Source organism: Falco peregrinus, chromosome 3, assembly GCF_023634155.1.
Source record: "Falco peregrinus isolate bFalPer1 chromosome 3, bFalPer1.pri, whole genome shotgun sequence".
NCBI classification, from domain to species: Eukaryota; Metazoa; Chordata; class Aves; order Falconiformes; family Falconidae; genus Falco; species Falco peregrinus.
Window position 1 is genome coordinate 108,656,557 of NC_073723.1, and position 26,137 is coordinate 108,682,693.

General features: G+C 48.2%; 1 protein-coding gene across 2 annotated transcripts in view; it reads left to right on the forward strand.

Annotated features, from left to right (window-relative positions):
• Positions 1-12,007: 12,007 nt before the first annotated feature.
• Positions 12,008-26,137, forward strand: part of LOC101911051 (Golgi integral membrane protein 4-like) — a 35,865-nt gene continuing 21,735 nt past the window's right edge. Inside the window, exons 1-4 of one of the 2 annotated variants that reach the window (XM_027787539.2) lie at positions 12,008-12,812; positions 21,158-21,232; positions 22,255-22,304; positions 23,957-24,010. In XM_027787539.2, the coding sequence (XP_027643340.1) occupies positions 12,626-12,812; positions 21,158-21,232; positions 22,255-22,304; positions 23,957-24,010 (366 nt within the window). In that variant the 5' untranslated portion in view covers positions 12,008-12,625. The remainder of the gene's footprint in view (positions 12,813-21,157; positions 21,233-22,254; positions 22,305-23,956; positions 24,011-26,137) is intronic. The other variant, XM_013299609.3, reaches the window with a different exon arrangement.

Sequence of the window (26,137 nt, forward strand, 5' to 3'; positions counted from 1 at the left end):
ACAAGCGCTGAGGTCGGCTTGTACAAATCCAGCCTGGCTGTGTGGAGGATTAGCTATTTTAGGGAAAGGTTAAGTCATTTTTACCCAGGTCACCTCCATCTATTCCCATCTAATGAAATATAGTGAAAGATTCAAACCAGAATCTCATTACTAGTTACTGCTCCTTTTAAGTCTTTTAATCCACTGTGGCTTCCTAAAAGAAGCAGAGATCCTGCTACTGCTTGCTGTCTTGGAAGTTCCTCAGCCTCCTTCACCGCCTTAAATTAATCTGGGTTTGGTTCTTAGTTTGCAGTATTTCAACTACAAGTATTTCAACTACTTGTTTGGCTGCTCATGGATTCATACAATTACTAGAGGCATGGCTAACTAACTCTGTTGTGAACTGAAACCTTCTCAACTCTTGCCAATCCACATACAGTCTGCATTTCTAGGTCTCCTTGATTCATGAATCTGTCTCTTGAGAGAGCCATCTCTTGGTCCCACAGAAATCCTGGTAGGAGAGGGGGAGTTGTGGAGGTACTGCGCACCGCACCCTGGGCTGCATGCTCTGCTGCTTCTGGACACGGGCATCGGAAAAGCCAGCCGTGCTGGTGTGCGTCCGTGGCATAGCGCAGCAGACTGATATTCCTTCAGTGTCACTCCGAAGAAGAAGCAAGCCAGCCGATCTACATCGTGCACCAGCTGGTTTACATCCCAAAGCTGGGATCCAGTCTCCTTTCCCATTTCTATGCAGGGATAAACCATGCAACAGTTTTAATAATTGAACGTCTCTTGTTTGATGGTGTTATCGCACATACAAGTTCTTTCCTTTTTCCCTTCTTTTCTCCTTCAATGTAGTCTAGCCTTATTTCCATTTTCAACTATTACAGAGACACACATTTTAATGCAATGACTATTTGCACAGGCAACATTTGAACAAGTACTTTACTGTCCTGTGTGACTCAAATAGCTAACGGGTCAGGAAAATATTGGCAAGCATTTACTTTTTTTTTTTTTTTCTGAGCAGCCAGGGCTGTGATCAGCAGAGAGATATATGACACTGCACAGTGCGGTGTTGGTTGAGCTTTAGAAATCACATCTGGAGACCTGATGCCAAAGCACCCTGTAAAGGGTCTGCAAATGCTGGTGCTGACTAAGGGCAAGCAATTTTATCCAGTATGTGAGGCACAAGTCAAGGGCCTTACTGTTTGCAACATTTGCCTCCTATAATTCATTGAGTGGTGGAGGCACTTATTAATCCTTGCATGGTTTATTATAGGAGGTTTTAGGGGGATTTAGTATATTGGAGGGCCAGGGCAGACTAATCCCCAAATCTACAGCAGGTCTTAGGCTGTTACCTGCACTTGTTTTTTATTCAAAACTAATGGAGCATTAGTTCTTGAACCTGAAATAACACTGAGGCCTTACTGCAGTGGGTACTAACCAGAGCTGGTACCCCAAGAAGCTCAGTGTGGACACAAAAAAGAGCGTGAAAAGAGGGGAAGCGACTCTTTGAGAACTGCTGAGTAAGTCAGCCACCCAGAATGATCACATCGTGACAAAGCGTGTCCTCTCCGTGCCCCATGTTAAGGCAGCAATGTTGTTTTGGCAGCTGCAGAGTTAACGTTTGGTGGTGTTGCCTGTTCAAGCAGCAGCAAAACAGGCTTGCTGGATAAATGAGGACTAATTTCACACTGTCCTAAAAAAGGTGCAATGTACCAAGAAGAATAATTAAAGAGTAGTTATACCAGACAGGTGAGAGACCAGAGACATCTCCCTATGTGAGGGGTCAGTACCAGCCCCTGCGGTGCCCTCGTTGCAAAATTCCAGTACCTACACTCCTCAGGAGAGGACACAGGCTGGGTGGCCTCATTGCTTTCATGGAAACAGCTGTAGTTAGTCTCAACCCTGCTCCAGCTTCTGGCTAGCAAACAAAAACCTGTCTGCCATCTGTGCTGCAGTGATGCCATCTGGAGACGCGTGACCTGAAGCTGGCCCTACAGAAGTCATGTGCAAGTGTTTGAGAACGCCAGTGCTGCCTTCATGGAAACTTCCCACCCCTTGTTGGATGGGGGTTCTCCAGAGCCCCTGGCAGCTGTGGTTTCTGTAGGGCAGTGATACAAGTTCCCATGAGCCAGGTGCTGGATGCTCACCCTCAGCAGTGGCTGGTTCCCTGCTCTGTAGGACTGATTCTTTACCTGCAAGCGCTAATTGCCTGTGCCAGTGGTTCTGCTGTTTCAAGTCTATACGAAGTCCCCTCTCCCAACCATGGCTGCTCTAGACAATATCTAAGGCTCCCTCCAATGCTGAGCATCATGAAAAATAAGGAAGACTGGATCAGTCTGTTTCATCCTGGCCTTTGCTAAGTGTCCAAGTAGTGCCAGATGGAAGGCTGGTGGAGTTCTGGGATGGCTGTGCCTAAAGCCCAGCATTGAGTGGAGGAGTCTTATAGGGAAATTCTTAATGAATTGCCAAATAGTGAGTTCTTCCCCCTGCCCTCTGTCCCCCCCACTTCCGCAGCAGCCCATCTAAAGGCATGAGAAAAACCTAAATGAAAAAAAAAAAAAAAAAAGGCAAATTGGCGTTCAATTATTTAATCTATTTCTAACTGTAGGGTTAGAGGACTTCAAAATCAGAAATGTCTTCTCAGCCTCCCCTCTTTAATATGTTTATTTATTGTGCCGGATGAATACAGCATATGGAATTCTGCAAGGGAAGTCTGTCCATGCTGCTATAATTAGCTAGCAATGGTGACAGCAGGCATCTTTGCTTCTTTATTATTTTAAAAATCTCAGCACTGTATTATGGGATGAATTTCTACCACATCAGAATGCTAATGCTTGGGAAAGCCTATGAATGCAGCATCCTGCTGCATTAATGTAGCCTTCAAAATCCCAAAGTGATCCCAAGTGTGACTGCAGTGAAATCAGTGGGATTACACCAGCAATGAATCTGGTCCCAGCCACAGAGTAGGCGAGGAAACTAATCCTCCTTTTTTCTGCTGCTGCAATTATTACAGGAACTTACTCATGTACCTGAGGTCAAGTTCTTTGTGGCTGTAAATGAATGTTTGGCATTGTACCTCCCTGCACTGATGGGGAATTAGGTCTACTGTATGCACAGCCGCCTTGTAGAATAGTTCTCTTGCTGTAAAGGCCTTGTGGAATAGTTCTCTTGCTGTAAAGGTTGCCAGATCCTTTCTTAGAACTGTGATAATTTTTAAAAGTAAACATGTACAAAGCAACCCCATCCTTTCAGTCCTTAACAAAGGCTGGGAGCCCCTTCCAAGTCCAGGTTTGCAAACACCGGCTCATGCAGCAGCTGAGAATCCAGGCCATGAAATCCTAGATCTAGAGCAGAGAGTGGGACATTCGTTGGAAGGGACATTACATCTCTGCTATAGGACTGTCTTGAGTTTTCTGGGCTGTTGAGGAAAGAGACATTGTAATGCTCAACACTTGGCACTTCCTCTTTCCCCTACAAGAAGAGTCCATTCTCCATTCCCGACTCTCCTTGTGGGGCAGCTGGTGCCCAGGGAAGGTGATTCAGTGGGCTGCGGGTCACTTACAGGTATCATTTTTTTCCTATCCGTGTGCCAGATATGAAGTCTGGTGGGAGCAAATTGCAACAAGGAGTGTGAGATAACGGCAGCATACCTTCTGCCGAGTTGCTGAGTTGGAGGTAGGGAGGACATGCCAATGGTATCTGAAGAGCAGGCAAATAAACAAGAAGCAAGGAAAGAGGAGAGTAACTGGGAAGAGTTTCAGAGATAAAAAGCTTTGAGTATCAGCGTAACTGTCCCGTGCTATGTTCCTTGGGGTATTTGACAGTGCACTGTAGAACTAAGTCTAACAGGCAGCGGACTCACCATCAACAGTCCTTCATCATCTGGAGAAGAGGGGCTTGAATGAGTTTGCCCTAAAGGGGCTTTTTTCTTTTCTAAATCATATGAAGAGGGCCGGGAGAGTCACTTTCCATGAGGCTTGTTATTTAGTGTTATGTAAGAAACAGAGTTTATGTGACTGTAATTGCTCCTTGAGGTTGAGTTTGCAGGCAGGGCTGGCTAGAACATGCATTTTTCGTGCAAGAGCTGAGTGCCTGCATGCCAAATTGGCTGTTTGTATGTACAGCCACAGGATCTATGAGAGTAACAGGCACTTCTGCAGATTTTATCTCTAAATACGGCCTCTGGTGTGTGTGGAGGGGGGCAAACGAGCCCTAGTACTTCAAGACTTCTGGGGTGGTCAGACATGGAGAGCTGGAAATACAGGCAGGTAACAATTTTTTGTATCTAGGGGTCTTTCTGTAATTAGATTAGTGTCAACTTGATTGCTTGCCATGGAGAGAATTTTTGACAGGTTAGTATAGAACAGGAGCTGATTTCCATTTTCATAGCTCCATGTTGTTTTCCCTGTTGAATTCTTACTATGAAATATATCCGTTCTGTGCCAGCTGGAGGTGTATACCTGGAAGGAGGCAGCTGAAGACAGCCACCTTAGAAGGGTTCCCAGATCGTCAGTTTGAGTGGTCAATGAGATCCTCTTGTCACTGTTCTGCAAACAGATGTGGGCCTCAGAAGCAATGAAGCATCTCTCTGGCAAAAACTTTTAGACTATATTCCCATTATCTCTGGGCAGGAAAAATGGGACACTGAATGACATTTGCAAAAACAAATGCATGATTCAGGAAAGTCTATTCTATTTAAAATCAGGAATGATTAAGCAATTTAGAAAATCTCACCCTAAATCTGTATCCTACCTACTGGTGGCCACAGTTAAGAGACAGTGGCAAAGCAGAGATGACTTAAGCTCTTGGCTTATGGGGGTATTAAAAAACAGATTGAAGTGTCTCTGGCTGACACCCAACATGCAGGGGTGCCAGCTTAAGTTGCTCATAAATTATCTTTCCAGCTTGATGCTCAAAATGTATCACAGACATCTGGATAGCATAAAAACAAACCTAAAGTAAAACCAAAAAGCCCTCGTCCAACTGACGAGGCTGGGTGATTCCAAGAGCATGCTTGTGCAGGCATGAAGCTTCCCCTGGAAAAACATATCAGAGTGTGCTCATGAAGCAGAAAAATTCACATTTGTGTGTCATCCCAAGATGCTGCACGATGCAGTGGAAAATCCTTCAGGAGGAACTGGAGGTCTACGTATAGATCTGCTGCTGCACGTGCTGTTAGCTCCACGCTGCTGGCTTCTCCTCTCACCCTTGTCTGGCTACCTGAGAAGTGGACTGCCTTGTTAGGCTCCGGTCTTGGCTAAGCCAATCCATCATATGGAATACAATTAAAATGTCCTCTTTTATTTTTCCCAGCATTTCCCCCCCGAGAGTACAGTGACAAATGGCACATCACACGCAGCAAAGAAAACGTCTGTGCCTACAGAATCCAGAATTCTGCCTCCCAATGGTGCGAGAAACTACTGAACAATCCAAAATGGTGTGGCTGATGCAGACTTTCTGAAATATATACTACAAGTCCAGGGAGCAGTGTTTTGTTGTAGCGTGTAGAACAGTGCCTTGCTGGGTTACTTTATGAAAAAGAAGAAATAAACCCCAGCATCTCAGAGATGCTGTAAAGAGCTGCAAAATGCTGTGCTCTCTTGGTCGTACTGATACTGTGATACAGCATGCAAATATGAACGCAGTGAGCTGGAAACTCTGCTCTACAGATGCTGTTCGCCAATGGTTAACGCTGGACTTCATAAAACTCAGTGGCCATGTAGGAAGAAAAATGTATGTGCTAGTGCCAGTATTCTCTCTACATACGGCACTATTTCTCTCTAGCTAGAGCAGAGCCCATGTGGAATGGAAGGGAACTGAAATCCTGGAGACAAATGCCTTCCCTCTTCAAATGACGAAGGCTCGTATTAGTGACTGAGCCCAGCAGGCTGGGATGAGTCCTGCCAAGCTCTTCTCCTGTCGCTCCGGAGTGCTCCCTCCTTTCCCCACCGCCTGTCCCTTCCCACTGCCGCCTGCCTCACGGGTGGGCAGGGCTTCACTCGCTGGCTTTACTCCAGTTCAACCAGCTTTTTCCACTAATGCTTCCTTGGAACGGACAGTTAAGGCTTTATCCATGTTAGCCATGTGCAAAGACTTCTCCTGGCATCTCTGCTTGTGAGACAAAAGAATACAGTGAGAGAAGAGGAGCCTGTAGCACCACGGACTTGGCCGCCTGAGGCTTTGGGGCTGAGCAGAGCGCAGAGCTGGGATGTCCATGTCCTTCGGTGCGTGAGTCTGGGGGACAGGCCGCTTACACCCTCGCCTGGGTCCCAAAGGCATGAAGCTGCGGAGGCTTGGGCAGCAGCCCTGGGAGAATTTAGGAACACAAGATGTCTTTGTCCTAGAAAGGGGCTGATGCTGGCACCCCACTGCGAGAGGCAGCAGCAGCAAGTTTAGCAACACCTAAACAAACAAAAATAAATCCCTTTGCTAGTTTGCTATTGTTTTCTGGCAAACTGCGTTTTTATTACTTTTGGAGGCTGGAATGTTCCCTGGCTCTAATAAAAATGGCTGTACCTTGGTAAGGCAGTAAAGACTTTGTGCATATTTAAAGGGCACTAGGTTCCTTTTAAACGGCTTCATGTGTGTTGCAGTCACTGAAAACAAACAGACAGAGGAGTCACGGGGCTCTATTTGTACTGAGATGCATTTTCTGTGGAGAATATGCTCTTGTTTTGTTTTGTCCCTTTGAAACCAGTTCTTCCTGCTTCTGACTAAAAAAGAACCTAAACGACAGACTGCTTCAGCACAGCTTCTTCTCACTCAAGGCAAGGTATCCTCTTTGCAGGAAGATTATCGGTCCAAACTGTAAAAGATGATGTGGAATTAAAAAGTGAACACGCTTCCTTTTCCCAGAGGAATTAAGATGCAGTAGTTCACATCGGGGAGCTTTTTTGTCAGTGTGAGTGCTTGGAATATGGATTGGTTTTTGACAGAATAATGAGCTTCTCTCATAATGCTTTGGCTCTGGGAGCTGGCCTTTTAAGGAAAGTACCAAGTAACATGCCAAAATATCCAGACATCAACCGCTTTGTGCTGGAATTGGGACGGGTGCTTCTCGGTATAGGAGTAGCTGGATATGGGTTGTCTTGGAATGGTCTTATGAGAAGTTGTCGAGGGGTGTCTGCCATTATCAAACACGGTTAGCCTTGCATATGTGTCATCGAGTTGAGATCTCAGTGTGGAGGGCAGGTTCCTTCCAGCCTGGATCCCTGTACTAAAGTCAAAATCATCAGGGTAGATTTCACTGAGATGGGTTCAAAATTACCTGAGCTCCCTGGATACATTCGGAGCATCTGTGACAGCTCTGGTGCAAGATGCACCTCTGGCCTTTCTCCTGGCCAGCTGTGCTCTTACAGGGGGGCTGGGAATGATACTGTACGCTGAACTGGGGTAAGGTATGATTCTTCAGGGTCTCAAAGAGGTAGCTCAGCTGCTCTGTACCTTGATTGCCATATACTTAAAATACATTCTGTGAACTTGAAGTTACCAGCAGTCTTTATAGATGGATAGTGGCTTTCTACTGCAGTCAGCCTGCTGGCTGTGTTGACATCTTCTAGCAGTTGTGGATGTAAGCATAGATCTCCTTGCGCTCCAGATTCTATGGAATACTCTTCTAAGCAATGAGTTTGACCCTAGAACCTTGTACCTCCAAAAGTCAGGCTTTATGCTCATTCTGTTCCCCGCCCCCCTTCAGATTCTTTTATATTATGGCCATGCCCACAGTTTGCTCAGCACTTGTCTCCAAGGTCTGACAAGGCTGTGAAAGCATCAGGACTTCTTGAGATCTCATATGCTTATTTGTTGGAAGAAGGGTTCGCCGGAGTCAAGAAGACGCTCAATATGAGTTACGCATCTTGCTCAACTTTATTAGTTTCTAACACTACTTATATAGAACCAATACACATGCGTATTCGTAAAGCAGAAATATAATTGGTTAGCAGTCTCTAAACACGCGCGGTTCTCACACCCCTAATTGTCATGGCTAAAATAAGCATTCTATCCATGTAGCCAATTGTGTTGCTGTGCTTCAGCCTTGTAGTTTGTTACTCCCTATTTTCCCATACCGGTCCCTATCTTTCTTGGCCCTGCACATGCTTTCCCAGCAGCTGTATCTTGTTACAGCCACGGCCTGTTGGCACAACATAATTACTCAGTCTCAGGATTCAAGAATAGCTCAAGGCTACCTTTCTTGTTATCTTCAGCACAGCAACTTCAGTACAATTCTGATTACAGGCCTATTCTAATACCAGGCCTGGAATGTGCAGATCTTCAGAGATTCTAAGGCCATGCTTCTGCCGCCATTCTTCTACACTTACTTTTAGGCATGGCACAGCAGTGAGATGACTCAAAGTACGTACGTAGGCTCGGGGAAGATAACCGAGATAGCTAAGCCAACATGCCATTCTAAGACAAAAAATAATTTCAACAATGCATTCTGAAAAATGGTCCCATTGGTTCCCTGGGGCACCCTCTAATGGATCCTAATTAGAAGCTGTCACTTCTTGTTATGGGAAGGAAAGAATGGTTCAGCTTTGCCACCCCTTAACCTTGGAGAGACTGAGATGAGAGCTACCCCTAGGAGCTGTTTAATGTAGGGCACTTTCACTCCTGCAAGAAATTAATTGGGAATTTCTGTGTGTAGTAGGACAGGCACCTCTAGGAGGTACATGACGTGCAGACACTGCTAACGCCGTAAATTCATGCACATACATACACAGATGCCCACTTGAGAAAACTTTATTTTTTAAACACTTGTGCCTGTCATTTCTCATACACTAGACTCCTGCCTCAAGCTCCTCTCCTGCTCAGCCTATACCCTCCAACATTTATCACTGGATTCCTAGAGTGGGTTTCCCTGGAAGGCACTTGCAAGATGCATAAAGGCCATAGGGCTACAGTGTCCTGCTTAGCCAATTTCAATGGGTTGTGGATGTTACCAATTTGATTGGTAGGTTTTCAAAAAACAGTTGTGAAACTGCAACCCCTAAACAGCAAAGCCTCCTCCCCTCTGTCTCTAACACATTCCTTACTGCATCTTTTTCAGACACTTGGTTTCTTGACAGCATTTACATAACCTGGCTGAAAACACTCCCACAGCCGATTAAATGCCTGCTATGAAATCCAAAGCTCTGATTAAAAGGATGGAGCTTTCCAGGACTGCAGTATTTGTGCAGATGGTTAATACTCATGGCTTGCTCTATACAGGAGAAAGTGGCATTTTCTTTACAAGTACATACAGACTGAGCTTTCCCATGGGAATTGCTTGTTTTGTTCAGATTATTATTTTAAAGCTATCATCAGATGTGATCACCCATTGGATTAGAGGATGCAAAAGGAGATGATCAGATAATCCCTGAGGCACAAAGCATTTTGAGTTGGATTTGAAGAGAGCGGTCACCTATGGTCAATTTGTTTAGCTCTGGGTGCTTCTCTCCTCTGTATCTTCCGGAAAATACTCGTGCCTAGTGGGTGTAGACCTTCAGAGATGTGGGTTGTTGTAGTAATTTGCTCAATGAGGTAGCCTCTGAGCTGGCTGATGGGACAACCCCTTGTCAAAAAAAAATACATGGTTAAAAGAGAAAGGTGCAAAAGTGAAGAGCAGGGAAATATCCAAATAGGCCTTCCAAAATCGTCAAGGTGTCCCCTTTTCAGCTGGTGCATAGAAATCTTTGGAAAAGAGAACTTCTGATCTGTGCCAGTCAGATGAGCCTAAAGATCTAGTCAGACTAAAATATTAAAAACAAATGAGGCACAATAACAATGAAGTCTCTGAAGATGGGGCTTTGTGCCATGGATCTTAGAACACAGACTTCAATTATGGAGGAGCGTTCCCTAGAATAGGGAAGTCCAATCTCATTCCTGTTATTTTCCCATCTTAGTGAACAAGCTTGCTCTGATTTTGGCTATTATGAGTGCTCTGCTGAGATACCCTGATCTCTTTGGGGTCCTGCAGTTGTTTAGCTTTTCCTGAAAACTGGAAAACATAACAGTAGCTAAAGCCGTGGGCCTTTATATTTTTTTGATATGGAAGAAGAGGACCAAAGTGGAGGATTTTATTGCTGGCTGGAGGGGAAGTGGGATCAGCTCTCACTTTACTGGGATTTCACTGGCAGGCCACATAACATAAATAATGGCTAAGCACGAGCAAGAAGCAAAACCTTTGGCTTGTTGCTGGGGTTGTACTATTCATCTGGCCCTAGATCCGGTGCAGAAATATGGAGCTAAATCTATAACTGAGTTTATTGCAGTGTAGAAAAGTGCTAGATTGCAGAAACTTTGTCAATCAAATCTTTCTCAGCTAGACATTGCCTAATTCAGGATTTTAACCTTTTTCCAGAGTTTCTCTGTCAAAACCTCAGAAATTCCCAGTGTTTCTCAGGCAGGAACCAGCACATGAGGAAGTAATTAATGAGAGCATGAGGGGAAAAAAAAAAAAAGAATGTGCTGAATAGAGGCAAAACTGAGACTAAAAACCCTCATCCCACAGGCTGCTTCCTCAGCCCTCAAGATGCAGACAAAAGACATTCCAGCTCCTGAAAGGATGCTGAAACACTCAGCAACCCCCCAGGACATTTATGTAAAGAAGCAGTAGGACAGTAAGGCTGTCTGATGCACAGCATCTACGTATGGGAGGTGGAGCATCTCTTGAACTGAGGATATGTGAATCAGCAACAAGATTATCCCTGGTCCTACGTGCAAATGATCCACAGCAGACATAGGCTGCATGAAGCATCACATCAGCGCTAGTCTGGCTTTCAGAAAGAGCTGAGCAGTAAGTCTGGAATAATCAGTTAATTCATTAAGTATATAATGTTTTCTAGAAGCTGTACGCAGAGCCAGGACTGTTAGCCAAAGCATCTGATTTCCAGTAGGCTGAGTCTCACCCTTGTTCTGGCAGACACCTCGAACAACATACCAAATCCGCTTAGAACGCTTGAAAATAACCCCCAACATAAAAATCTTAGTTACTTTGGATAAATCAAAACCTTACAGGAATGCTGTGCCTCAGTTTTCCCATCTGCAAATTAGGGAGACAGGAATGCCATTCAACTGTTTCCCAGCAGTACTGTAAAGCTCATTTGATTAACATTTATAAAAGCATGCATGATTCTTGGAGAGGAATCGCTGGTGAAGAATTAATTGTTATGATTGTTGCTTATTCCCCAGATGCCTGAAATATGGAAGTTGGCAGCACTGCAGAGGAAGTATCCTTGTGAACTCAGATAAGAGATGAACCAACCTGACAGTCAGGCTGCTAGCACAGGCAGGATTCATTATAAAACCTGGGGGTCTTATGTAGTTGATTTAATCTCAGAACGCGGGCAAGGCTCCGGAAAGCTTCGTCTGTCCCATGAAGCACAGAACCATAGCATAGCTTGGGGCGGAAGGGACATTTAAAGGCCATCTAGTCCCCCTGCAATGAGCAGGGGCATCTTCAACCACATCAGGCTGCTCCAAGCCCCGTCCAGCCTGGCCTTGGCTGTCCCCCAGGATGGGGAAGCAGGGCTCTTCCCTCCTGTCCCTGTCTGTGGACGATGCAGCTGCGCATCCCACACCCAGATAAAACAAGCTGGGCTCTGCCAGAAGAGAACAGCCCACCTCAGAGCAGCTGCTTTAGAGAGGCCAAGCTGCCTACAACACCTTAGAAAAGCCAAACTCATCTTACACCCTTCTCCTTGTACCAGCCTCATACCAGTACCAGCTCACATTTTCCCGAGGAGAAACCACTGCTCTGAAGAACTGTGAGATTTTAAAGAAATACCTTGAAGATGCTCTCGTTAATTGATACAGGTGCCCCTCATCTGTCTTAGCAACAGGTGGGAGCAGCGGGTTTGGGTTGGGTTGGGTTGGGGAAGGGAGGGGAAAACAAACACGTGGGAGAGGTTGGTGGCTCCAGCCTGCCGGGGAGGGGGGGTCGCACGGCCGGTGGTGCGGGCTCGGCTTGGCCCCCGGGAGCGCCCAGCCCCCCCGGGGCAGCGGGTATCCGGGCTGGGGGAGCCGGGGCACCCCGGGGCTCCGGTAGCGCGGCTCGGCCCTGCACCACCCCCGCCCGGATGCCGCCGCCGGTTTCCTGGCCCGTCTCCCGGCCCCGGGGCCGCTGCTTCCTCCCGGGAAAGCCGCGGGGAGGGGGCAGAAGGGCTTCTCCTCCCGACTGGTTATTTTTTCCGGTCGGTGCTCCAGAAGGGGGAGGTGGGAAGAGCCAAGCGCGGCGGTACCCCCTTCCCGCCCCCCCTGCGCTGCAGCACATGGGAAGCAAAAGTTTTCCTCCTCCTTCTCCACCTCCTCCACCTCCTTCTCGCTCCCCTCCGCCGGTTCCCCGCTTCCAGGCAGCCCCGAGCGAGCCGGCCCCGGGCCGGTGCCCCGCAGCGGGGGAAGGATGCTCCTGCCGGCCCCTCGGCTGCGGCTCCCGGGCACCGGCGCTGCGCCGAGCCGCTCGCCGGCGGGCGATGAGGAATAAACCGCTGCTGGAGCCGTTTCTGCTTCTCTGAAGGCTGGGAAGGAGCGGAGCCCAGACTTTGATCGCGTCTTGCCGAGGGATCTGCGAATTTGCGGAGGAAAGGGGCTATTGGGCAGAAATAATCAGATGCTTTAGCAACGGCGGCGAGGCAGCGCTGCATCGCTTTGCTCTGGCCCCACCATGGGCACCGGCATGTGTTCGAGGAGGCAGAAGGGGCTTCTGCAGACCGGCTTTTGCCTGGTGACTGTGGCATGTTTGGGCTCGGGAGTTTTCATGTACAACCACTTGCAGCAAAAGGTGCGGAATGCTGAAGCCCTGGCCCAGAAATACAAACAGCAGCAGGAGGCTCTGTCCGCCCAGCTCCAAGGTGAGTGACCTGCCCTGGGGGTGTCCACACATGCCCAACTCCCCTCTCTCCCAGGGGTACCCACTGAGGGCTTTGCCGCACGGCCCAGCAATGAGCAGGGTGCCTTTGTGGAGCAGCGTTCAGCTTTTGGCTTTCAAGAGCTCGAAGGAGCCGTCTTTGCCTCTTTCCTTCCCCCCCCTTTGCTGTCTAGAATTAAATAACCTTGAATCGGAATCGCTGCTCCCACGGCAGGGGGAACGGGGTGTGCTGGATTGGTGAGTTCAGCTGTGTCACGTCTATTCTTTTTCTTCTCCCTGTAGTTCCCTTCGGCCAAAAAGGCCAGTCCTGTGTCATTCTAAATGTGAAGCAGTAAAAATGCAAAGAGGACTTGGGCTGGTTGGGCAGGCTCGGAGATGTGGCTCTGCTCTCGAGCCTGTGGGAGCGGCTGTCTGGGAGTGAACAGAGAGGCGAGGGGTCCTTTAGTAAAGTTTGTTGTTATACCGTCTGCTGCCCATTGCCTTTGCAAGGAAACAAGTCAAGCATCTTCTTGAGAGATTGATCTGTGACTAGAAAAGGCTTGCCAGCTGGTTTGGGGCTGATGGATGCTGCAGTACATAGCTCCCTAAAAACGGGGAGGAGGAGGAAGAATTGGCTATTCTGAGTCCACTGAGCAGCACTTTTCCTCTGGCAAGAGGTGCCAGAAGACTGGAAGGCAAGCATAGTATGTGTATCCCCCTTGTTTGTCCTCCTTACATAAACATCAAGTGCAAAAAAATGACGTTTTAGCTCATGGGGAGATCTCAGTAGGGAAGGCTGAGGACACATTACTCCATTGCTGAACTCTTATCTTTGTCTAGTCTGTCGTTCCAGACTTACCATGCCTGCCAAAGCCATGTTTCCAGAACCTGCCACCAGACTTGGAGCCTCTAGAGGGATCTGCTGAGCTCCCTGTAGGGAGTTTTGGTGGGAATCCACTCTGGTAGCCAGCCGTTGTGTGTGCAGTGCTGGAGGATGTGCTGGTTCTGGAGTGCCCGCAGAATGAGTTCGGTGTCAACAAAATATTGTTTGCCAATGGTTCTAGTGACTCTTCTAGTGACTCAAGGTCAAGGGATGGATTTAACAATTTTTTTTTCTCTTTTAACAAGTGGGTTTAGATTATAGTGTTTACATTGAGAGCTCTTCCCCAGGCTAAAATCGAATGCGGGGTATCCGTGATGATCTCAGTTGACACATCCAGTGACATTGTTTCTGTAGCCTGTATTGCTGGGGAATTCTGCAGATCTGTGACTCAACATAAGTGCCCTCTGGCATTAAATCTTTCCTGGTGCCTTTGTGTGCAGTGTTGTGAAGCAAATAGAACATTGTACATATGCTTCTTGTGCCCAGGGCTGTGTGTTTCTACCTGTAAGCTGGGAAAGTGGAGCGTGGTATATGTGTTTTGTTTCTCAAGGAAACATGCTTTAAAAAAAGCAAACTTGTAAATTGATCTAGTGGATGGGTTCACTGCTTTTCTCTTACGTTTTGTTTCCATTTCTTCTTACTCTGTCACAAGGCAGGCAAACAGTTCCAGCTGCTGATGTGTTGCACAGTCCCAGCCACAGTGATTTCCACCTGCATCCTGTGTTTCTGAGATGCGAAGATCAGCAGGGCAGGAGTTAGCCCACATTCCTGTCCCGTGTGTCACCATCTTTTGCTTCTCTTGGAGAGGGGCTGGTTCTTCAGAGAATAAGATGACAGTGGTAGCCTCGGGGAACCCCAGTTTTGGGAAGAGGAGGCTCAAAGCAAACAACTGAGACAGGCTCCTATTTTTTCCACCCAAATATGTTTGAATGGCAGAGCTGCAGCCTGTTGCTGGGGTTTCTAACCCTCTGTCAGTCCTCCCATTCCTAAATACAGTTGTTGCCATGGCTACCCTTTTTATTTTGAGAAGACACTTACATGTCCAACAATTTTAACAAAGGCAAAGCTGCTTTTTGGATTTGGCTGGTGGGAGAAGCCTAGCAATTGGCAGACAGGAGCCGTGTTCATGGAAGTCGTAAAGTGCAGTGGTGTCTTGCACATACGGCTGTGAGCCTTGTGCGTTGTCGCCCTGTGGTGCTTTGGTGCTGAACCAAAAGGGTTCCAAAGTTGGGGCTTGGGGCTCTCTCCCTGCCCCTTTGCTGACCTGTTGCATGGATTTAATTGCCGTGTCTTCTGCATCTGATTTCTGTCTTCTCAGCTCTACAAAAGGAGGACATGTTACTCTGAGGTGGAATTTGGTCCTGTTTAACTAGCACTTCAGGTGTTTCCTTTCAGCTACCAAGAATTTCCTACCCTTCTTGCATCCCAGTACAATAGATCGTTGATGCTTCTGGTAGCCTCTGTAAATAAAGCTTGAAAGTGTCGGGCTGGGCCAAGAGTTGAGTAAAAGGGAAAAGGAAAGCAAGTGGAGGAGGGAGTGAAACTCTTGAAGCCAGCACTGCCTGTCCCATGTGCCGTCTTCTGCTGGCTGCACATGGGGAAACGCATTTCATCTACTTCAGTGCCGGCTTAATGGTTGGGCTTGATTATCCTAAAGGTCTTTTCCAACCTAAACAATTCTATGATTCTGCTCTCTTAAAATAAGAGCAAGGCAGCTGTGGATTTTGCTGTAGGGTAGGTAAAACACGGGTGAGAAGAAGAAAGGGGGAGGCAGTGTTGTGTGTGTGACCCTGTCCAACCTCTTGCCTGGTGGTTAATACCCCTTGTTCCACCCAGCACCTGCTGCTCCTGTGACCCACTAGATCCTCCTTTTACATTGTGGTTCAGCTGGAGACCAGGAGGAAAATCTGCTGGGCTTTTTCATCCCTCCATCTCTTCGGTTTCTGCTGGGTGGGAAGTATGTCTAAAAGTACATGGAGACACCTTGCCAAATCCTGGGCTTTCCCTGTGAGCTGTGATTTGGAGGACACTGGTGCAGTGTCATGAGGCTCAGAGGGGATTAGAGACACGGTCTGGCAAGCTGTGACCTGGTGTGCCCCTCGGATGGATCTGTTCCACCGCAGCCCCCACCCCGACCTCGTGCCATGCCAAAGTAGGTAGCAGGTGGCTTTCAGCACAGCGTTGCTTTGCAGCCTCCCACTTCCCGTAGGTGTGTGCTGCGTACGTAGGAGCACGCTGCTGCCTGCAGGCTCGGAGCCAAGCTGGGGAGATCTTCCAGTCAGTTCACTAACTAACGGCACTCTCTGAACAGATGGGAAGGAAGGGTGCATTTACAGTACCATCCGCTTCTGCCTGACATTCCTGATGTGGCCAGACATCAAACCGGTGTCTGGGATGGAGAAATTTTCTCTGTCACAACTGCTGGTGCACAGTGGCTGAGGATGAGGACGCAGCATCCTGCCCTCACCGTTGGGTATCTTTTACCCTCTCTGTCTTTCCTTTGCCACCTCTCTGGGTCAGAGAGGGAGGTATGAGGAGTCTGGCTTTCGTTCTGCTCCCCTTGTCCCTTGTTCTGGATGATTCTTGAGCCTGAGTGACTGGTGCCATCGGTGATTAGTTGTGATGTGACGGGATGGAGACTGGCAGGAGTATCTGATGCCTCTAACAAGGAGAGCCACAGAGAAGAGAGCTTTTCAGTTAGTGTTGACTTCTGTGTGCCAAGAGCTGCTTGGAGCTGAGCGCCATGGGCAGTATGGTGGCTGTCTCCACAATATGTGCTGCTGGCATAGAAATGGTCTAACGAACCGTGCACCGTGCGTCGTTTTAGCAGAACCAGAGCAGCAGATCAGATGCCTCTGGTGCCCTGCCCCATGAAAGTGGGGAGCTAGCCCGCACTCGTGGCTTTCCCAGGCAGGGGCAAAATGAAACCGCTTGAACAGCAGGAGAGTAAAACCTGGGACCACTGGCGCGACCAGAATCACTCTGCCTTTATGGATCTCTTAAACTGTCCCTGGCAGATGTTTAATCTTGGTACTCTGGGGTATATGAGGCAACCCCCTTCACACAATCCACCCTGTTTTCTGTCATCTCTTCAAATGAGAATGAGTCAGTGGAAGGCCTGGGCTGTTCTTCTTTCCCAAAGGCAAAGCACTGCGAGGGATTTCATTGTTTCAGCAGGTCAAATTCTGCGTTTTGGCTCCTTTGGCAGCAGGTGACAGTGCATTAGTGCTGAGTTCTGGCTGAGTTCCAGCCTGGATTTAGACACTGACCACCCTCCATTCTCTCTTGTAATTGCAAATAGTTAAAGACTTCCTGGCTTCCCGTCCTCTGAAGCTACACAGTGCCGTTTTGCTCTGCCAAGTTGTTACTTTATTCCACCACAAAGATGAGTAGAGAGACTACTTTATGCAACACTTACTTGCTGCTTTGTGTAAAGCTGAGCCCACCTTTTCTGGGCTCTGGAGACCTGGGGGAACAGCAGGAGAGATTACAACTTTTTTTTTTTTTCTAGTCACTGGAGGTTACTTCAGCTTAACTTTCTTATAAAAAAAAAAAGTGTCAGGAGAGCCAGATTCTGTGTCCTAAATTTCTGAATAATGAGCCTATGATATAGAGCCATTCTTAAAGACTCATCTGCTTTGTGGTGCTTGGATTAGGATTTGTGGTTATGGGTGTCAGCACGAGCCTATTGCTCCAGATGCTTTCCTGTGCTGTAGTTTCCCATTTACTATGTGAGATCAAGGGCACCCAGTAGCTTGGGGTCATCTAAGCAGACCTTTTCTACATAAAAAAACCAAAAAAACCCCAAAAACCCCCAGTTATTTACTTGCCTAGTCCTGTGCTGAGAGTGCTTGGCTTTCTGGGGGGTGAGGCTGTAGCTGTTCAGCTTGCCCCCTGCGGTACACCGTGCTCTTTGCCGTGCTGGGTGACGGAGCACAACCGTGCTGTCAGTGAGGCTGCTGGTCGCTGCCTCAGTTGCCCCAAGTTCTTCAGCTGCAGGGACCTGGAGAGGTGGGTAACCTGCTCATCTGGGGTGAGTTTCTAACCCTGGTCGTAGCCTCTGTTTTCTCTCAGTATACTTGGGTTACTAGAAAATGAAAGCCCTGCAGGAGGAACTCCAACATGGGGAATTCCTCCAAGCCCAGAGCCACTGAGGCAAACGCCTGGATGCTCAGAGTACGGGAAAGGGCACGGTAAAGCCTGGAATTGCTGGGCACCCCGAACAGCCCCAGCAGCTGTGACTTTTCATTGCTGGCGTGAAGCTCTCATCACATCAAAGACTTGTCCTCAGGAGCTCTGTTAGAGAAGACTGCAAGAAAGTGAGATGCTTGTGGCAGAAACTCGAGTGCCCAGAGCTTGCAAATCTTTTGGGAAGTGGCTGATGTTCTTCAGATGACAATTTCATTGAACGAGGCTTTTTAGCATGTAGTGAAGAAGCACTCAGTCTCTTGTGTGCTTAGCTGGGCTGGGGAAGCCATCAGGGTGACATCTGAGGAGTCTGTTGGGAAAAGTGTTTCTAAAAATAAAGCTGTCATGAAGTAGATGCTTGGACAGCTGCAGTGATGGGCTTGCTACTTACCGACGTGCTCAGCAGGGAAAAAATCCTTCCAGATTAAAACCAAATATTTCTGCTGTAATGGTTTGGCAAATACAGCAGTTTCCTCACTTCAGAGGAAAATATTAATGAAGTGGCCCAGCCCAGGGGAAGCATCTTCACCACTGGGATGTCTGTCTTTTCTAACTAGGGAAGGTAACAAGGAGAAGGAAGGAGATAGCATGGCCAGTGACAATAGGAATTCTTGACCTAGGACCACCGGCCCTTCCTGCTCCCTGAGGGAGGTCAAAAGTGACAGATGGAATTAGGTGAGTGAGGGGACACAGCTTGGATGTGAATGTGTGCCTGGGGAAGGGCTGCTCAGCCTGCGGTGGGACTCAGCTTGACACAGGATAAACCCAGCCTAAAACATAGTCCTTGTACCTGCGGTGTCTAAAACCAGCATACTCCGGGAGAAGCCAGCTTGTCTGTCTTGTCCTGCTGAAGCCTTGATTTCATACAGGAAGGGTCGCTGTCTGTAGGCACTGAAGCTGCTCCACAGGGGACAATGGGATACTGGGGTGTTTGGATTCGGTTTGTGTCTTGAAGCCGGAGCCTCAGCTCCAGCTGCCCTCAGTACGTAGGCTGCTTGCCTACCTAGCTAGCTGGGGTAATGCCCCTAGAAGGCTCAGGAAGTGCTTGTGCTACAGTTGGCACTCTCAGGATTCAACAGTTTACCATGCCTGGCTTCGTTTATCACCTCTTCTTTCCCCCCGATTCGCTCAGGCACTCGGCTGTTGCTGGAGATCACTAAATATTAACAGATCCACCGCTGCAAACCAAAGCATTGCAAAAATCCCAAGCTTGGACCTAGCCAATGTCATGAGCTTGGCTTAAAAATCATGGGGTTAAACCATGTGGACATTCTTCTGTGTGGAAAAGGCATTTCCAGGTGGTAAGAAAGCCACCAGTCGTTGTGAGGGTCCTGAGACTCGCATTTGTTGTGATCCAACAGAAAGGAAATATGCAACAGTGAAGCAGGCTTTTAAAGAAGCTGGATAAAATTAGACTGTCCTCTCAGATCTGCCCTGCACGAAGTTGCAGGGGGCTGCGGCTCGTGAAGGTGAGGAATGCTTCCCTTGAATGCCCAGCTTTGATGAAAAAGCTCTTGCAGAATGGTCATGGCAGCAGTGCTTTGCCGCCTGGTGAAATTACAGTCTTCTGTGCATTTAGTGTAATTAGGGGACCTGCTGTGAGGAAGACGCAGTCGAAAAATGCAAGGAATAGTTGCCAGTTTGCAATGCAGAAGGAAGAGGTGAGGCCCAGGGAGGCGGTGGGTGCTGTGGAGTTCTGAAGAACCAGGTGGCTTGAATTCCCTGCCTGGAGAAAGAGGTGGGGCAGCAGGGAAGTGCTTTTCTTTGGGTGGGTTTTTGTTTGTTTTCCTTCAGGGGCTACAGAGGTGTCAGGCTTGCAGAGGGTAGAGCAAGAAAGGACTCTTCTGATCACAAGGTTGATCCTTGTATAGTCCCTACCTCAGCCTTGCAGTTCCTGGATGATCCTTAGTATCGTTTAGAAAAATGTCCTAGCCTGGTTTTTAGGATGCCAGACCTGCCTGTGAGTTCTTCTCTTCATATCTATTGAGAGCGACGCCTGCACTACCACAGATTTGGTGCCACTGATGGTCAACACGGTAAAACATTAGCTATACGTATGGACGGTTTGTGTCTCTTAAGTCCCCAGATTGGGGTGCCTGCTCCCTGCTAATGTGGGATACGCGCTGCCTTTGCCACTCCCGTACGACCTGAGCGGGGCTGGAGTCCCTATAGATTCACTTGCAGTGAGAGCACGAGTCACTTGGAGTTCTTGGCTTGGCAAGATTTCCCCAAGGAATGGGTTAGCACTTGTTTTATGTGTGCAAATATCATCCCGCCTGGTTTTCCTGGAAACTGTGCATCGTAGCATGACTTGCCCCCAAAGATTTTTGGCTCTGGAGGCAAGTTTCTCTTCTTGCCCCTCCCCTTGGAATTGCCACCCAGCACCATTCTGGATGTGCAGAGGGGATGGAGGAGCTTGTTGTGGCTGGATGCTGTGACTCAGGGAAAGCTTTTTGTTAGCATTCAGACATCAACGTGGATTAAAATCACCATCCATCAGGAAGCTTCTCTGGCACTTCCATTTGTCATGTGGCTGCTGTACAAAGCAGCCTCATCCCTCTCTCCTGTCTCAGCTCCCGTGCAGAGTACTGATGCTCTTTTTTGTGTAATGGGAGTGGCAGCTGCTTTTTCTTAGTGGCCTGAAGACCATTTTATAGTTGGGTTGTGGAAGGGGAGAGAATGTCTCCCCTGCATGCTGCTGCTGCCTTTGCAGAACAGATGACCTGGAAGGCTCTGGTTCTCTTGAGCCTGGTAATGGATTTGGCCCACAAATACACGGCTTAGCCCCTAAAGCTGGTTCTTGGGCTTCACAGCTGACTCCAAAGCAAAACCCAAGCACAAATACTCGGGGGATGAGAGGCTGCTGTGTTATATCAGGAATATCTGTTGTCTTTAGTCCAGCTGTCCCCACCCAGCTCCAGACCTTACCTGTTCAGAGCAGACAAAAGTGCTAACAGCTGGTAGCTGGAACCCTTTTGCAGGTGAGGACACCAGGTATCTGCATGTATTTCAGGACTGTTGGTTTGTTTAGTCTGGATTTTACATGTGAGCTGCTGTGGGCTTAAGCCTAGAAACCCAGAGGGTGCAGGTCATTCAAAGCAGGAACGGCTCGCTTGTCTACGTTGGCTCTCTCGGGCACTTGCTGGCCCAGTCCACGGCAGGATTTGAGGTCCGCATGTCCCTGGCTGTGTGACCTGCAAGAGGCTTGTTCTGGGGAGAAGAATACATAAGAAGAAATTTCAGGGGTTATCTCATGCTCTCCTTCTTTGTTTCCCCAGTTGTGTATGAGCACAGATCCCGGCTAGAAAGATCCTTGCAGAAGGAGCGAGGGGAGCACAAGAAGACGAAGGAAGGTGAGTCTCTTGCACGGGTGATGTAGCAGTGGCCAGCCAACCCTCCAGCTGTCTTGTGGGGAGATGTGTGTGTTGTACCCAAAGCATTTGCTGCCTTCAGGGCCACGTGTGGATGTTGCTGAATGCCCCCAGCTGAGATTCACCCCTGGTTTGTACCTGGAGAATAGTTTAACTGACTTGTCCATTGCCCATGGGCAAAAGGTGCTGGGAGGTGGGTTCTGTTATCTCATATTCCTATCCATGTCCTCAGTGTAAATACAACGGGAAGTAGAAAGCTGAACAGAGTAGCTCACATACCTTGCAGTGGAGTAGTGTGCTTGGATGTCAGGCCCCTTTGCACCTCATTGTTGTTGACAACTTAATTGCTTGGGTTTTATCTTCAAAACTGGTATGTGGAGTACCATAACTACTCCTTACTCCTACCTGGACTGTGTTTCTGGGAATGCTGACATACAGCATCCAGGTTTGGCTGTAGCTCTGTGGCTACATAGCTAAGGGGGAAGCTGCCTTTCTGCCACCTCGTTCATTTATTTGGTGGGACCAAGTGCAAAAATAAAGCATCCTAATAAACATTATTTTGTCATGGGACCTTCCCGTTTTTAAGGAGGTGGTGCAGATGAGATCAGCAGATGAGTTCCTTTTAGTCCTGCAGAAGCTTTGACTTCTCTTTTCCAGAGTCATCTATTTCAGAGCACCCCAGATCCTCACACTGCTTCAGCATCGTCAAAATGTAGCCGTTTGCGTGCTGAAGTAGGAAGTCACCAATGCAGTTGCCTATGGAATGGGAAAGGAAGGACATTTGGGCCAGTCTAGATGTGTGGACAGCTCTCACAGAAAATAGTACCATCTTTCTGGGGGCGCTGAGTGGAGTCTTCCAGCAGCATCTACATTCCAGCTCGTTGGGTTGCAGCCTTTTGCTCAGCAAGGGGCTGATTTCCTTCCTCCCTCCCCCCACTGAAATACAAAACAGATCCGTGTTAAATTCTAGCTCATTAAATTGTCTTCTCTTCTTCCATTTCTAGATTTTTTAGTGTATAAGTTAGAAGCTCAGGAAGCTCTCAACAAGGAGAAGGTATGTCTGGTTTATTCCTCAGCATGTGTGTGTGTAATCCTGGCAAAGATTTTTCTGGTACCACAGCAGTCCTGAGGCCAGTGCTGCTGTCTGGAAGGCATGAAAGACTCCGAGTGTGCATGGTACAAGATGAACTTTGGCTGACTCCACCTTGCAAGGCTGTTGGTGTGTGAGAATTTACTTCATTTTAGGGAAAGACACAGCACTAGACCCATTGTGCCTCCTCTCCCATGTGTGATAACGGAGTAGATGACTTGATAGAGCTCCTGGTGTAGCAGGGAGTCCTGTGTTGCAGCCTGAAAAGAGAATTGCTGTTTCACGGGACAGAAGAGTCCTGGAGAAACTGAAGGCACGCCAGGGAACATAGAGAAGAAAAGCCATGGGGGTGTTGGGGAAAGCATATCCATTGTTTTCTGTCTCCAGGGATTGGCAAATGATTTCCACTCGCCTGTGGACTTCTTGTTTGGCAGGGAAAAGGGCTCTTAGTGAGGGTTAGGGAGAAACGCATCCCTGGGTTACAGCCTGTCCCGTTCACCTGAGGGTCTAAGGCTGGCTTTATTCCTGCCTCAAAGCATCTGCTGATGAGATGCTGGAGAAGAAGAACTGCTTTTAGTCTGCTCTTCTGTGGGTGATGTCATCCTGGTACAGAAAGAAACTCAGGGATGGATATGTGAATAGTCTAATGGCTGGGCAACTCTCTTGTAATTTGTGCTCATTTTCTGGTAGTATTTTATGCCATATTGAGTATTTAGTGTGTAAGTTAAGTTGTAGGTGGTAGTGGAAATCTCTGTATGGTGGTTAGTTTGCACTTCCACAGTGCTGCTTAGTGTCTCAGCCATGTTGCTTTAAGCTACCCAAACCCACATCCCAGCAGATGTTTGTAAAACTGGAATGGGAAAAGCTGCAGCATGTCCCCTCTCAGGTGCTGCCGCTGCTGCTGGGGGGACTTGGCCTTTGAGCAGAGGTGGCTGGTGGCTTTCACACCTGCAGTGTGGGGATGCTGGTGCCACAGCGAAGAGCGGTACCCTGGGGACAATGGGGAAACCATCACCCTTAGCGAGGCAGGAGCAGATCTGCTAAACTGGTACAGACCCCTCTGCAGGCACATGTAAACAGCTCTCTGCTGCTGGTTCGTGTAGGTTGAGCTTAGTTTGGGAGTTGCACTGTTACAAGAGTTTGCTTTAGGCTTAGTCAAATGCTTAGCGATCATTTTTTTGTTAAATGGTGAGATTTTTGTGTGTAGGCGAAAGCCTTAGCTCTGGTGCTGTCTGCCTCCCCCTCAGCTGCTGCAAAGAGTGCTCAGCCTGCTTGGGGGGGGGGGGCGGGGGTTGCTGTGCAAAGCTGTTTCACCACTGGGCCTGTCCTAGATAAAGAACTGGAGACTGGGGTAAAATACTCTGCATGCGAGTCAAGAGAGGGCAATTAATTAGCTGGTGGCTGGGTTGTTTAGCGAGCGTTCTCCAGCCATGTCAGGCTGCACGTTCTGCTGGTCACCTTGCTGGGCTTGTCCCCAGTCACCGTGTGCGAAGGGGCAGCGGGAACTTGCTGGTGGTGCAGTGGCCGGACAGGTGCTGGCGTGTGTGTCTCCCTGCCTTAGGGTTTTTTGGGTTCTAATGGCACTGTTGAATTTTTTTATTATTTTTTCTTTCCAGCAAGATTCTATGAACAGATACGGGGCCCTCAGTTCCCAGCACAAGATACTGAAGGTAAGAGAGGAGTCTGCTTTCACGTACTCACCGTCTGCTGCGTGTTAAAGAACGCTCCCTGGAAGGAGAGTCGGTGCTTTCGCTTCCCAGAGATGCCTAGGAGAGACCAAGGGTTGCCAGCAGCTAGTGCCAGCAGAGAGGAAGGAGACCACACAGGGGTGTTGATCTACATCCCTTCCCAACTATTCAGGTTCATGGGAGTTTCCTATTTATTCTGTTGGGCTTTGTATCAGATTACAGCCTTCACCTATATCTCATGTCAACGGCAGTCTTTGTGCAGTTTATCGCACAGGAGTTCTGTTGTTCAGCGTGTTCTTTTCTGGGTCTCTTAGTGTCAAAATGGGTCTATTCATTGTAGCTTGCTCTTTGGGCTGATACAAGGGATTCCAGTCCATGTGAGAGGCTGGGGGAGGGGGGCTGCTTATAGCATTTTGTAGTTTATCACACGCTGCACCTGAAGCATATCTCAATGTTCCACTAGAGCACTGCAACTACGGCTGGTGATGGTGTGGGGATTTTTAAACGTTTTTAGTTAGAGCACTGGCAGTGAAATGGTAATTAAATTCTGGGATGCAGAAAGAGGGCTAGGTTCCAGCAGCCCTTAGCACCGCTGGGTTGTGTTTCCTGAGCAGAGCTGGACCTCCAGCTGCCTGGCTTTTGGATTCAAAGTTTGGGAAAAGGGAAGTACAGTTCTGTCTCTTGGGTATTATCCAGCACTGTGGATTCTGGGAGCACTGCAATAGTAACGTTCCTCTTCATAGCAACTGCAGGCTGAGCAGAATGCTCCGGCTTGCTTGTCTCAAGGGGACAGTGAGAGCATTTCGTCCTGGCTCACTTTCTCTTGCTTCCTTTTACTGGAGGGGGAATCATCATCTATTTTTTTAACTACATTTACAGCTGCTGAAAGACAGGCCAGCCCTTAGGACTGCAGTGTGGTAATTTTAGCTTTCCCCCACCCCAAACCAGTATTCAGCTCAACTTCTAGCTAATATGAGACTATGAGTAATGCTTCTGTTACTAAAGCACAGGTGACAAATGCTTCCCACCAGTACTATCTTCCTCAGGAGGAAGATTTCTGCCGGCAATACCATTACCTGGGACATGGACATGTAATTCTGAACAGAAGCAACTAACTCCGTTAAGCTGGAGGGACCAAACATGACCAAAGACTTCCATGAAGCCACATCAGCATAGCTGGTGTTGGTGGTTCTGGCCACTGCTGTCATTCTGATCTGTACTGAAGTCGTCTATGACTAACATCTGCAGCTGGCACGCCAGCCTCAAAGGGGCGAGGGGCTCGACTTCGTGCAAAAACAGCAGCTGCAGTAGTTGCCTGTGTCTGGATTCCTGCTGGGGCCAGACTTTGTCTTAACAATTCCTTTCATCCTCTCGAGTGGAGATTAAAATCTTTTTGTTAACATCATTCTGCAGAATGCATCCTAGCATTCACTGCAGTAAGCAGGCAGGCAAGGAGGCCGGTGGCTTTAAACAAAAGATTTTTGACTTGGCTTCCTGAAACTGCTGGAACCTGGAAACTTGCAATGAGGTGTGCCCTTCCTTTGCTCATGGGCCAAGCACCCAGTGGCTGATTCCATTTGGTTCGATGCTCTCTACAAAGCTGCTTTCTAAATTGTGGCAGAAATACAGGCATTTGAGGCACTCTTAATTTCTTCTTTCTCTTCGCCTACCCATTTCCCGAGAGACCTCAGTGAGACAGAGCTGCTGCATCTGAGGCACCGCATGTTGTCTGGACAGCAAAGGGAAGGTGGGATGGCAGGACTTGCTGGCCCAAATTCATACAGTTGAGTTGAAGGACTCCTGATTTTTGAAAGATTAGCTGATGTCCTGAATGACATGATTTCCCCATACTGCAGCGTTGGGCAAGGCGGGCAGGGGCACAGTGAAATGCTGTGGCAGCGTGGTCTGTTTCCCTCACTCCCAGCTGCGCTGGTACATGATTTGCACAACACTCATGCGCTGCATCTTGCAGTTTCTGCTTGACAGAGTGAAGCAGTGTATCTGTGAGGTGAAGAGAACTGACATCCAGTCGGATGGGCAGCTCTGGGCATGAGAGGTTCCTGGCTTCCTCAGGGCTGCCAGCATATACCCAGCTTTGGCAGAACTGGG